Raw genomic sequence first — 11,346 nt, forward strand, 5'->3', positions numbered from 1 at the left:
ACCGACACGCCCCGCCCGTCCGTCGCCGCGCGGCGGGGCGCGGCCCGCGCGCCAATAACGTCCGGCCGCCGCTCGGCCCCGCTTCCGGGAGGGGGAAGGGGAGGGCGGGGCGCCGGCGCGCGGGGGGGCGGAGCAAGATGGCGGCGGTACCGGCGCTCCCGGTGTCCCTGTCGGGCAGGTTTAAGGGGTCCGTCACGGCCTGGCGCGCTCGTCACCGGCAGCGAGGCGGGCGGCGGGTGGGAGCTGAGGGACCGTCCGGCGCCCCGCCACCGGGGAGCGGCGGTCTTCGGGCGCCGGGCGGGGCCTGGGGGCGGCTCTCGGCCCGGGAGGGCGGGCGGAGACAGCAGCGCCGGCGTGGCGCGGGGCTGCGGGACCCGTAGGCGGCGCTGTGGGCGAGTTGCTGCCGCCGCCGCAGTCACCGGTTCATCCGGGCCCTGGGGCGGTGTCGGTCCCGGCCCAGTGCCCCCTGTGCTCCTGCTCGGCCGGGGGCCTTACCCACCGGGCAGAAATCTTACAATAAAAATCATCCTCCAGGCCGGGTTTGCGTTCTCTGTGGGGCTGGCTGCGTTCTGCTTGTTGTCCTCGTACATAAACAGCGTTTGGAGAAAATATAAAATATATAAGGGAGAGTGCATTTCTTGTTGATATGAGATACATGATAAACTTTAAACAGATATCTGTGCTTTTAGTTTTACATTTCCCTGTTTTTGCGTCTGGGTATCTGAGCAATAGAGGTCGCGTTTTAGCCTAGAATAAACGGCAAATTTTCACTGTTTTKGCAGGGCCATTCATTCAGCTTTTCTTYCTTAAAAGATTCCTGTTTATAATTTTCTTCAGAAATAGTCACAAGAACCTGRCCGGTTTGCAATGCTGTTTTGTTATAACCCCAGCTGGCAGCAAAGTACCACACAGCTCAGTGGGGTGGGGAGAAGTGAATGGGAAGGGTAAAAGTGAGAAAACTTGTGGGTTGAGGTAAGAGCAGTTAATAATTGGAATGAGAATAAATTTTAATAAAAAGAACAAAGACAAATAGAGCCCAAGAAAACAAGGAAGGCAAATGAAAATAATTGCTCACCATCAGCTGACTGATGCTGGTTCAGTGGCTGTCTGGCCAACTTTTCCTCCTGGTTTCTATTGCTAAGCATGACASCATATGGTCCGGAATAGCCTTTGGGTCTTTTGGGGTCAGCTGCCCTGGCTGTGTCCTCTCCCAATGCCTTGTCCACCCTCAGTCTCCTCGCTGGTGGGGTGGGGTGAAGCAGAAAAGGCCTTGGCTCTGTGGAAGCCCTGCTCAGCAATAAGGAAAACATCCCTATGTTATCGACACCATTTACAGCATAAATCCAAACCACAGCCTCATACCAGCTACTGTGAAGAAAATTAGCTCTACTCCAGCCCAAACTAGCACAAAGATCTTGCGTTTGTTTTTAAAAATAGAAGCTATTTCACAATTTGCTGACAATATTAAAATATTGATCCTCTCTCTTTTAGATCCTTTGCATATTTTACGATTAAAGACAGACTGCCCCAGATCCTCACAAGAGTTATTGATACTCTGCATCGACATAAAAATGAATTTTTTGAAGAACATGGCGAGGTAAGAGTAAGGTCTATTGTTTTCCCCTAATGTTTATTCCCCCCTAGCCCTTGCGACCCCTTCTCTATCCTGTTTTTGCTGGGGTCTTATACAATCATTATTTGTCTTAATCCTTTGGTCTSATTTTTTAAAAAATAATTTCTAGCAGCTATTTTTGATTAGTTCTGTAACACAYCTTTCTGTCTAACCTTTTCCTGATSTGTCACTTCTGCARCTGCATCACTTACTTCGGTTTTTGTGTTGATGTAGTGTTTGATACATGGTAACACCTTCTGAACATGACTGTGTTTCAACACTCTTTGCCTCTAATAAGCAAAAAGTCCARTCTAAGAAGAAAGTCCATATGGAATTCATTCTAGGATATTGGGTCTAAAATGAGCTTTTTTCACCAAAATATATTTTGTTGAATCAAGCTCTTTTTTGTGAGGGACTTTCATTTGGCAATTAAAATGTCGCACATTCCATGAACAGTYGATTTATRTCTCTACAGGAATAAATGTTCAGGATAGAAACTTTTGTTCTCCACTTATTTTAGAAGGGTGTTGAAGCAGAGAAGAGAGCTATATCTTTCCTCTCCAAACTGCGGAATGAGCTGCAAACCGACAAGCCAGTGACCCCTTTGGAGGATGAGCTGCCTGATGCTGTGCTCTGGAACCAATACCTGGACTACCAACGAAATTTACCAAATGGAAATGGTGAACCAAGTTGGTTTCAGTCCCCTTGGCTGTATGTAGAGTGTTACCTCTATCGAAGAATCCATGCAGCATTAGTACAGAAGTAGGTATTTACTAGCTTGGCATATTACTTTGCAAAACATTGCTCTTTCCCATTTTTAGAAGATAGCTGAGAAAGATAAACTGAAAAAGAAAGAGGGAGGAGTAAGATAAAGGAAAATCTGAGGAGTAAGATAAAGGAAAATCTTAAGCTTTTGCCATATTCCTTTATCTTGCACCTCAGATTTAAAATTAATACCTTTACTTCTTCCATTCAGCAGAATTTGAAGCTTGTTAATTTTTTTATGCTTCAGTTTTGGTGAGTTGGTCTATGTGAAGACTCTTAAGCTTGACTACATAGCTTGACCTTGCAGACTRATGTGAATTGAGATATGAAAATCATGTAGCATTTCTAGAAGGTTGTTGGTCTAGAATTTTTTCTTGAGCCTAAAACACAGTATGAGAGCCACAAATCTTGTCAGGAATTCTGACKGGTTTTGGTGCTTGAAATCTGAAGTTACCATTTGAGAACTGTTTCTTACAGTAGTAGACCCATCTTRAGCAGCCCCTGTTGTTCATTTTGCACCAGCTTCTTAGTTACAGCAGTGCTTGCAGACCATGTGTTGCACTGARCTTTGGGAGCTGATACTGGTTAAAAATAACTGGGCAGGAGAAACTTGTATGGTACTGGGGAGATGTGCCAGTACAACWCCATGGGATAGGAATGAACAGTTTAAGATCCCCTTGCTGCCAAAAAAATTTGAAAGCTCCATGATTTACCCTTGGTATTGCAGAGATGCGAACACAGTAATGGGASTCAGTATCAGCAGATACTTTTCATTAGTAAGCGTTAAGTTTCTTGATGTCCATTATTTAGTTGCTCTTAAGCAGATACTTGGATGGAAGTTCAGTCATTTGTCAAACAGGCTATGTGCAGATATGTCTCATGATAGATTGATCTATAATTTTTATATATTACAGCATTCTCCTTTGTCATGGTAATTTCCCAATAACATAGTAAAGACTTCCATAGGAATAACTTTCTATCACCGTAAGATAATTTGATATAGCAACTACACTCTAGCACACATATTTAAAATTGGGCCAGCAGTTCTTGACCTTACGTCACTTGTACGTTACATTTTTAATTCTCTTGTCTGAAGATTGGCGTTCAAAATGCTCACTATATGGGCAATTTCCAGAACTGTTGCGACTGAACAGTCGTTCACTCAGAATATATTGCTGGAAATATGAATGTGTCTTGCATAGTGTTTGTTTCAGCAGGATGCAATATCAGGCTGTTACTGAGATGTGTGAAAATCTAGTATGACAAATTCGAAGTGGAAAATCTAACTAGGGCCTGTAGTACAATCTGAAAAAGCTGACCTTCGAGCTTCATTTGCAGGTGCTGTCCTGAAAGATTGTGGGAAGTATGTCAACATATTTGTTCTCCTTCTCTTTTTAGCCCACCTATTGACAACTTTGATGTATTTAAGGAAGGAAAGGCTCAAAATTTCTTTGAATCCCAAGAGGCTGTTATTGCCTTATGCACTTACTTTCAGGAACTTCTTAAGAACATCAAGGATCTAGATGAGAAGCAACTTCGGGATGAACTTTTTAAGCTATTTCAGGTAAACTGGTCGTGCTTAACACAAGAATTAAAAATACCTCTCCCATGAAATAAACAAAACTTTGAGGTTATAAAGAATGTGAACTTCATATGGAAATTAAAATATACATCTTTTGGTTGTAAAAATATGATGGAATCCCAATAGCCACACTGTATTGCTGCTATTCTGAAAATATTTATATTTTATAACAAGTTTTGGTTACTTGTATAAATGTGACATTTACATTTACTGCTGCTGAGTATATACTCATATACTCTTCATTGTGTGTATGAAAACCCAGCAATTCTTCCTTCAAAACCAGTATCTCTCAAACATTTTAAGTCAAATTCCAGATCACTTTTTTATGTTTACCGATAATTTCTTAAAACAGTGAATTTTAATTGACACTTTAAATGTTTTTAGAATGTTTTTAGAATGTTTTTAAAATGTTTTTTCTTCGGAGAAAAGAATTAGAAGTCATTCTGGGCCCGAAGTGGTTTAAAAGCTTCATAACAGCATTAGTCTTGCAATAGAGTTGCTTTGGATAGAAACCCCAAAGTATCATAGGATTACATATAAGTCCATTAGCTGGCAACAGTGCACACCAAGTATTTGATGAATTTTTACAAAGGGAGCTCATTAGTGAGTACTTAAAATATATATAGTTAATATACTTATTTAGTTGTGTGTAATAAAAAAATAAGTCTGCTTTTATTATTGCTTTTTCTGTATCACCACTGATATTTTTTTGATTTGTAGTATGGGCAATATTTATGTTTTGTGCTTTGTGCTCARTGTATTTTTGTTGATCTAAATCTTCCATCTTTGTCACTTCTRATGCCTGGGTAAATACAGAGCATTGTTTGGTTTCTTCCACAAAATCTTTTTTTATGTTAAGATATCTGTACAAGAAGTTGGGTTCTGTAAAATCTTAGAAGAATATGTGAGTTAGAACTTTATCACCTAAACCAAAAACAAAGGAACAAAATTTTTAATGTATGTAAAGTTTAAAATGTAGCTACAATGAGACTTASCAAATGTTTTTGATTTTTTTCTTCCTTCTAGGTGTCATTGTGGGGCAATAAGTGTGACCTTTCCTTTTCAGCTGGTGAAGACAGATCTCAGAAATCTAGTCCTTTGCAATCACTGGAAAACATGGTACCCTACATCTTAGTGAATGATATGGAAAAGGTTTGGTCACTACTTGTAAATGCCAAAAAAATAAGAACAGAAAGTAATGTTAGAGTTGACATAATCCTGGATAATGCTGGATTTGAACTTGTAAGTGATCTTGTGTTGGCTGATTTCTTGTTATCATCAAAGCTAGCTGATGAAGTCTGTTTTCATGGAAAACGTATTCCATGGTATGTATCAGATACCACAAAGCATGATTTTAACTGGACTATTAAACAATTGGGGTCAGCTAATCATATGTGGATGTCCAGATGTGGKATAAACTGGGAGGGCAATTTGAAAAAGGGAGTTTGGGTTTTCTGTGACCACATGTTTTGGACTTTACCACATGACTTTTCCAGTATGAGTGAAGTTGCTCCTGACCTCTATGCTGAGCTACAGAAGTCAAACTTGCTTCTTTTCAAAGGTGATCTAAACTATAGAAAATTGACGGGAGACAGAAAATGGGAATATAGTGTCCCGTTTCATCAAGCCTTGAATAAATTTCATCCTGCACCTCTCTGTAGTTTGAGAACACTGAAATCTGACACTCAGGTTGGCCTAAAACCTGGACAAGGTGAGCAAATTCAGGCTTCTGAACCTGAGTGGATGGTAAATGGAAAATATGGGATAGTTCAGTTTGATGATGGTCTCTAGTTAAATGATTCCTAATACTCTGAAAGGGAGATTTAGTCTGAGTTTAATTCCTTTCTCAGTTCCATCTTGGCTTCAGTAAAGATTCTTTTTTGTTTGCACTTTTTTCCTCCCAAGTGATTTGTTGTTTTTGTTCCACAGAAGACTTTAATGTTGTGTGAAAATTTATAAACTGTCTTGGTATACGTAAATCAATCTGCATTTCAATAGATTTTGTTTTTCTAATGTCCAGTGTCAGCAGATCTTTAAGATGAATATTTAGTTGTCCATAATGTTTTTTTCCTCATCAGTGGGTATGAGTTTAACAAGTGAAAGCTTAACAAGTGAAAAAATTGCTTCAGAAACAATTTCCCCAGTCCCACATTATCGTGAATTTACTTTTTTTWCAATAATTTGTGCTCCATGTGTCATTTCATGCATAGCATGGAAGTTASTATTTTAGAGAACTCAGAAATTAATTCCAGATAGATTCTTTTGATGTTTTGAATTTGCTTTGCATTAAGTGATAAGTTRTTGGGTGACAGCTTGTAAACATTCATTTAGAAGTGAAAAGGGAATTTCAATTTTCAAGTACAAGTGAATGTTGCTAGCTACTTTGCCTGTGGGAGAGAAGTTGTCCCATCTGGTAGGAAGATAAGTTGCAGAAAGGACAATCTCATTTTAAGAATATTGAAGATATTGTTTATTTAAGAACCTCTACCAAAAAGAAGCTCACAAAAAAGCCTCCCCAAACAATTAATGAACCCAAGCAGTTACACTAACTTGATTTTAGATTTAATACAGATTTTGCAGTTGGCCTGTCAGCAGTGTATGTAAGAGGTTTAAGCACTGCTGGCTCCTTCTGTAATTCTCTTTATTATTCAAATGTATTTGTTTGGCGGTTTTTGTTGTTTGATTATTTTTTAAGAAGGATGCCTTAATTTTCAGGGYGGAAATAGAATCCCAGTGCACTGAGAAATGCAGGCTAGAGAAGCATTTGCCATACAGTTTCCTGTTAACTGGAGTTGTTAGRTGCCCATTTCTACCCTTCTACCCTGGTCTCAAAAGCTGCTGCTTATTATGTTTCTGCAATAAGGATTTATGCAGTGGACAAGTATGTTCTGAATGCTGATGACTTTGATGATTTCTGTTTGTGTTGTTCTTAAATTTGAAAGAGTGTTTTAAGGTTCCAAGGTTACATATTCAAAAATAAAGATGCAAGGAATTTCATGAGACAGTGTGGTATTGTTGGTAGGATTCTAATTTTGAGATTTGTGTTTCTTTGGCTTAGTACTCCTACAGGGTGAATTCATGCTCATCCTTAGGCACCAGATTGAACTGCAGAGATTAGAAATCCAGTCAAGAAAGCTGAAGTTCAAACTGCTGAAGGCTTCTCTGACTGGAGAGCTCAGCAGGACTCCAGCTTTAGTGCTTTGAACAAATAGGTAAAGGACATGATGAATCTGTGCACTAGAGCCTCAGTGCCTCCTCTCTGAAAATGCTGTTAACTTGTTTCAAATGCACTTTGAAGCAACAACATTGGCTCAAGAACAGAGGAGTGGAAGTTGAGGAATACATGTAATGAAAACATCATACCTTGCTCAGAGAGCCAAAATGAATACRAGACAAAATTTTTTGCACACTTTGCCTGTGCTCAGATTGTTTGTAAGGTGCTGACCTTATTTGCTGGAGAGGTTTAAAAGTGTGTAATCTGTCAGAAAGTCACTGTTGAGGCTCCCCCTTGACAAATAGATTTGCCTCTTACACAGTCCTTACACATGCTGAAAAACTTGGTTTTGTTTTTCACTGGTTGTTAGTGTGTCCCTGTGCCCAGGTTGCTTTCAAGCTGTTACTTCGGGAACTCACGATGAGATCAGTGAAAATTAATATTACGAACTTACGATAAATAGAATCCTAGAAATTATAAAATCACTTAGGAGATGTAGTGGCATTTGCATGGTGTTACTGAATGTTGAAGAGTATTGTATGACATTTAATTCATAGCTTAGCATGTGAATGCTAATGTGAGACATGATGTCATGCTGAAAAAAAATAGTTCTATTCTCCAGTTGATTAAAAGTTCACTTTTCCTCTTTTACCCTTCACAAAGAGAAGTTTATATGGYAATGCACAGTGTGACTGTGTGGCTATGTAAGGAATGCACAGCCATAACTTCCAAACCCTTGACTTTTTATAGTTGTTACTGCAAAGTGCTATCTCTGGGCAGAGCTGAACAGGCAACATTCTTTTATGTTTGTTGGTTGGCTATATTTTTGTAAAATTTTGATTGACTGTATGAAAAAAAGAACACATCACTGTTGCTGTAATGCCAGTGTTGCAGTCTCACATGAAATAAAAAGACACGTATTCCAATATTGTTAAGACAGATATTCCAGTAAAGGGCTGTGCTCTGCTGATATGTTTGCTACAGTTTACTTAAAAATAGGAAAGGCTTTTGTAGCTATTCAGTGTTAATTACATTTGTAATACAGCTTTGTGAAATGGCAGCATGAGCCTCTTGTGTTTAAGTGGTATTTACTGTTAAAACAACATAAAGAGTGTGTTTGAACAATAGCAAGTGCTGTAATATAGCATTATTTTTTTTACYTGAGTATTCAAGAAAGTTCCTTCTATACATCTGTGTTACAACTGATTGCCCAAAATACTTGTGCAGTATGTCTCAGGAGCTACTGATTTGTACATCCAAATTTTTGAGATTTTAATTTCATATGCTATTTGAATACTTAGGGCAAAAAAACAAAASCATTTTCAGTAATTCTGACAACCACAATAAGACAATATTTTGTACTTTTTATTTTTGTCTTCTACCTTTTGAACTGCATTTCTAAGTCAGTTTTTGATGGTGATGACTTTCATTGTTGATGAAGTAGGAGGAAAGTAATGTTACAGGAACGGTGGAAGCTAGTACATACATCTGTCTGAATACTCGATAAGTTATCATGTAAGATATCTACAATAATTTATGTATATAAGGTTTCTTAAGATAAATGGATTGATGAGGAAAGTAAGTTGATTTTATGACTACAAACTTGTAAGAATATTGAAATAAATTATATAATTTTGTGCAAGTCAAACATCGTTACACTATTTCAGTGGCTGGGGAAGCCAGCTTAAAATAGTGCATGTCTTAGTTCCTGAATTTTTTTTCTTTGAAACAGATTTTGTACATAAACTTGTAAAACATATTTATTCAATGAGGTTTTGAAAGATACAGATGCAAGAGACAGGTATCATAAAATGTTCTTCTATAACAAGACAGGGAAATAATAAGGAATTCTCTTAAGTTTTAGTTTACTTGTATTCCTGTTAAAATTTCAAAATCTTAAAAATCATTGAGAATCTCTTAAAATGTATCTGGTAATTATATACTGAGGTTGTTGCAGCTGGTAGTGTCATTTTCAGGATCACTTCCAGAACTAAGAGGTGCTCCATGTGTTCTCAGCAAACTGGAAATATTTTGGTGTTACTTTTGCTGTAACTAAATATTTCCAAGACACTTTGGTTTACRCACCTTGCTGATCATAAACCCTAACAGTTGTTGTTGAGATAATTTCTTTAAAGTTCATAGTGTATTTGCACTTGTGGTTAACTATTTGACAACTTGTTCCATGTGAACGTTTGTCTCCTGTGCTGTCAGACAGCATAGAAAAAAGTTCCCTCTGTTGCATGAAAGTTACTCTATGAAATGGTTTTAATCTAAAAAGAAACCCTTAATTGTGTCTAAAATAAAAATTCCAAAATGGAATCTTGTACAGAACTGTTGTTTTTTTTTTTTTTTCACTAAAGTTTGTTTGCTTACCAGCTTTCTGTTTACCCAAAATTACAGAACAAAAGTTTGTAATTATTTTTATTTAAAGCAAAAATATAAGTTGAAATTTGCCTAACACTTATCTAAGGATTTTAAAATAAAACTGTGAAAATGTGCTGGTTAAAATGGTAATTTTCTTTCTTTCCCAAATGCCAGTGGCAGAACACATGTGAGGRAAAATAGGTCCTATACAAAGGACTGTTTATATTTTCTGGTTTGGTTCTGTTTTGCTGGGKTTTTTTTTCTAAAAAAGTTTTGAAAATTTCTGTACATTTTTATCTTGCTGATACACTTCTATTTCTAGCAGCCCTGGAAAGAAAAAGTCCACTTACATATATTTTTACATGAATTAAGAACTAGTTTATAGATATTGGTCCACATTCTGCCTCAGCTTTGCAGTTGTGAATTCTGCAGATGTTTTTTGAGAAGGGTTTTTGGAGGGTTGGCTCTTCTGGCTTTGTTTCTAAAACAMWRRAAAATAAATACTAAATGTCCTATTATGATAATATACAGTGAATAAACATATTCAGTACTCATATGCTGCTTTTGTTGTATCAATTTTCAGTAAGTTACATAATCATAGTCTTTCAAACTCCCTGTTTGAAAAAAATTTCATCGTGGTAGAAATGTATTTTTCCTGACCACCTCTTCCAAGTCTAATGAAGTGAAAGATTAAAAGCTGAGGTAAGATATATAAAATGATATACTATGGGTTTTTAATTTGCTTTCTTAATATTTACTAATTGATTAGTCTTGCACTACCATGGGAAGGCTGATGCTTTCCAAGTGATTCTTGATAAAAGGCCTGACCATAGAGTTAGTTGCATTTGGAATAGGTTTCAGCTCTTAYCTCCCACTTCCCAAGAAAATACCATTGTCATAGATCAGGATATACACTGAGCTCTGGTCCTAGATGGTTTATCTACACACATAATTGTTAGTTTTAGTCTATGATCTGTGTAAAAGGCAGAACAGTTCTGGAAAAAGGATTAGGGCCCAGGAGTGCTCCCTCAAGCTAGCTGCAGGGTCTTTCCACCTACTTCTCCTTCTGCCCATAGACTCTTGTATATCTGTGTAGTGGTCCTATTTCCACTCCAGGACTATGTGTACCCCTGGGCTAAGGTTAGGGAATCAGAAGACAGGTGAATTCCTACGGACAGAGAAGGGCCTACAACTTGCAGCGAGGGCTCCTATGTCTTTATGTGAATAAAGAACATCCCCATTTTTCTGTTGTTGGCCGTATTCTTGTTTTCATGTAATCCTGAATTAGAGCTACACTTGAGTGCCTTTGTCCTGTATTGGATATGCAGCCTTGACTGCATTCATGGTGTTAGATTGGCCATGAATCTTCCTTGGAAGTTTTGCTRCTACTGCAGTGGATTGTGATGGAAGCATTAGCAGGAGCTAGTTGCCCAGGGAGTTGCAAATCAGGGAGTTTTCATACATATGTGGAAACCTAAGTTCCACGTACAGTGAATTTACAAAACAGCTGCATGAGTTGAATTTAGACTAGCAAGGACTTTGTTTTTGGTTTAAGTTGCTCAAACTGAAAATGACCCAATACATCAGCAGCAGCTTTCACTTACACAGATTCCCACTTCTTTCCCAAGCCTGACTAGTTTCCCCCATATGCACATTACATTTTCAATATCCCCTTTGTCCCTGGGGGCAGGTCCAGGGTTGTAAAGCCATGTTATTTCCTTCAGAAGATTGCTGACCCCACAACATGGGCATATCATGGGGACATCATCATGTGACTTTTGGGTTTGAAATTATTTTTACATATCCATT

The 11,346-nt window shown here is 38.1% G+C and overlaps 1 protein-coding gene across 2 annotated transcripts; it reads left to right on the forward strand.

The window, feature by feature from the left end:
• The first annotated feature begins 103 nt into the window (after window positions 1–103).
• On the forward strand, window positions 104–10,020 carry ARMT1 (acidic residue methyltransferase 1). Of its 2 annotated transcripts, none has more exons than XM_057375927.1 (5): window positions 104–187; window positions 1,492–1,597; window positions 2,133–2,374; window positions 3,776–3,941; window positions 4,986–10,020. In XM_057375927.1, exons 1-5 carry the CDS (start codon window positions 138–140, stop codon window positions 5,748–5,750), a joined length of 1,329 nt encoding a protein of 442 aa, XP_057231910.1. In that variant the 5' UTR covers window positions 104–137; the 3' UTR covers window positions 5,751–10,020. The 2 variants fall into 2 exon arrangements, with proteins under 2 accessions (XP_057231910.1, XP_057231911.1); XM_057375928.1 differs by lacking the exon at window positions 104–187 and adding an exon at window positions 351–1,174.
• Window positions 10,021–11,346: the final 1,326 nt, after the last annotated feature.

Source organism: Malurus melanocephalus, unplaced genomic scaffold (genome assembly GCF_030028575.1).
Source record: "Malurus melanocephalus ecotype Western Australia unplaced genomic scaffold, MMel_1.1 scaffold_264, whole genome shotgun sequence".
Taxonomy (NCBI): Eukaryota; Metazoa; Chordata; class Aves; order Passeriformes; family Maluridae; genus Malurus; species Malurus melanocephalus.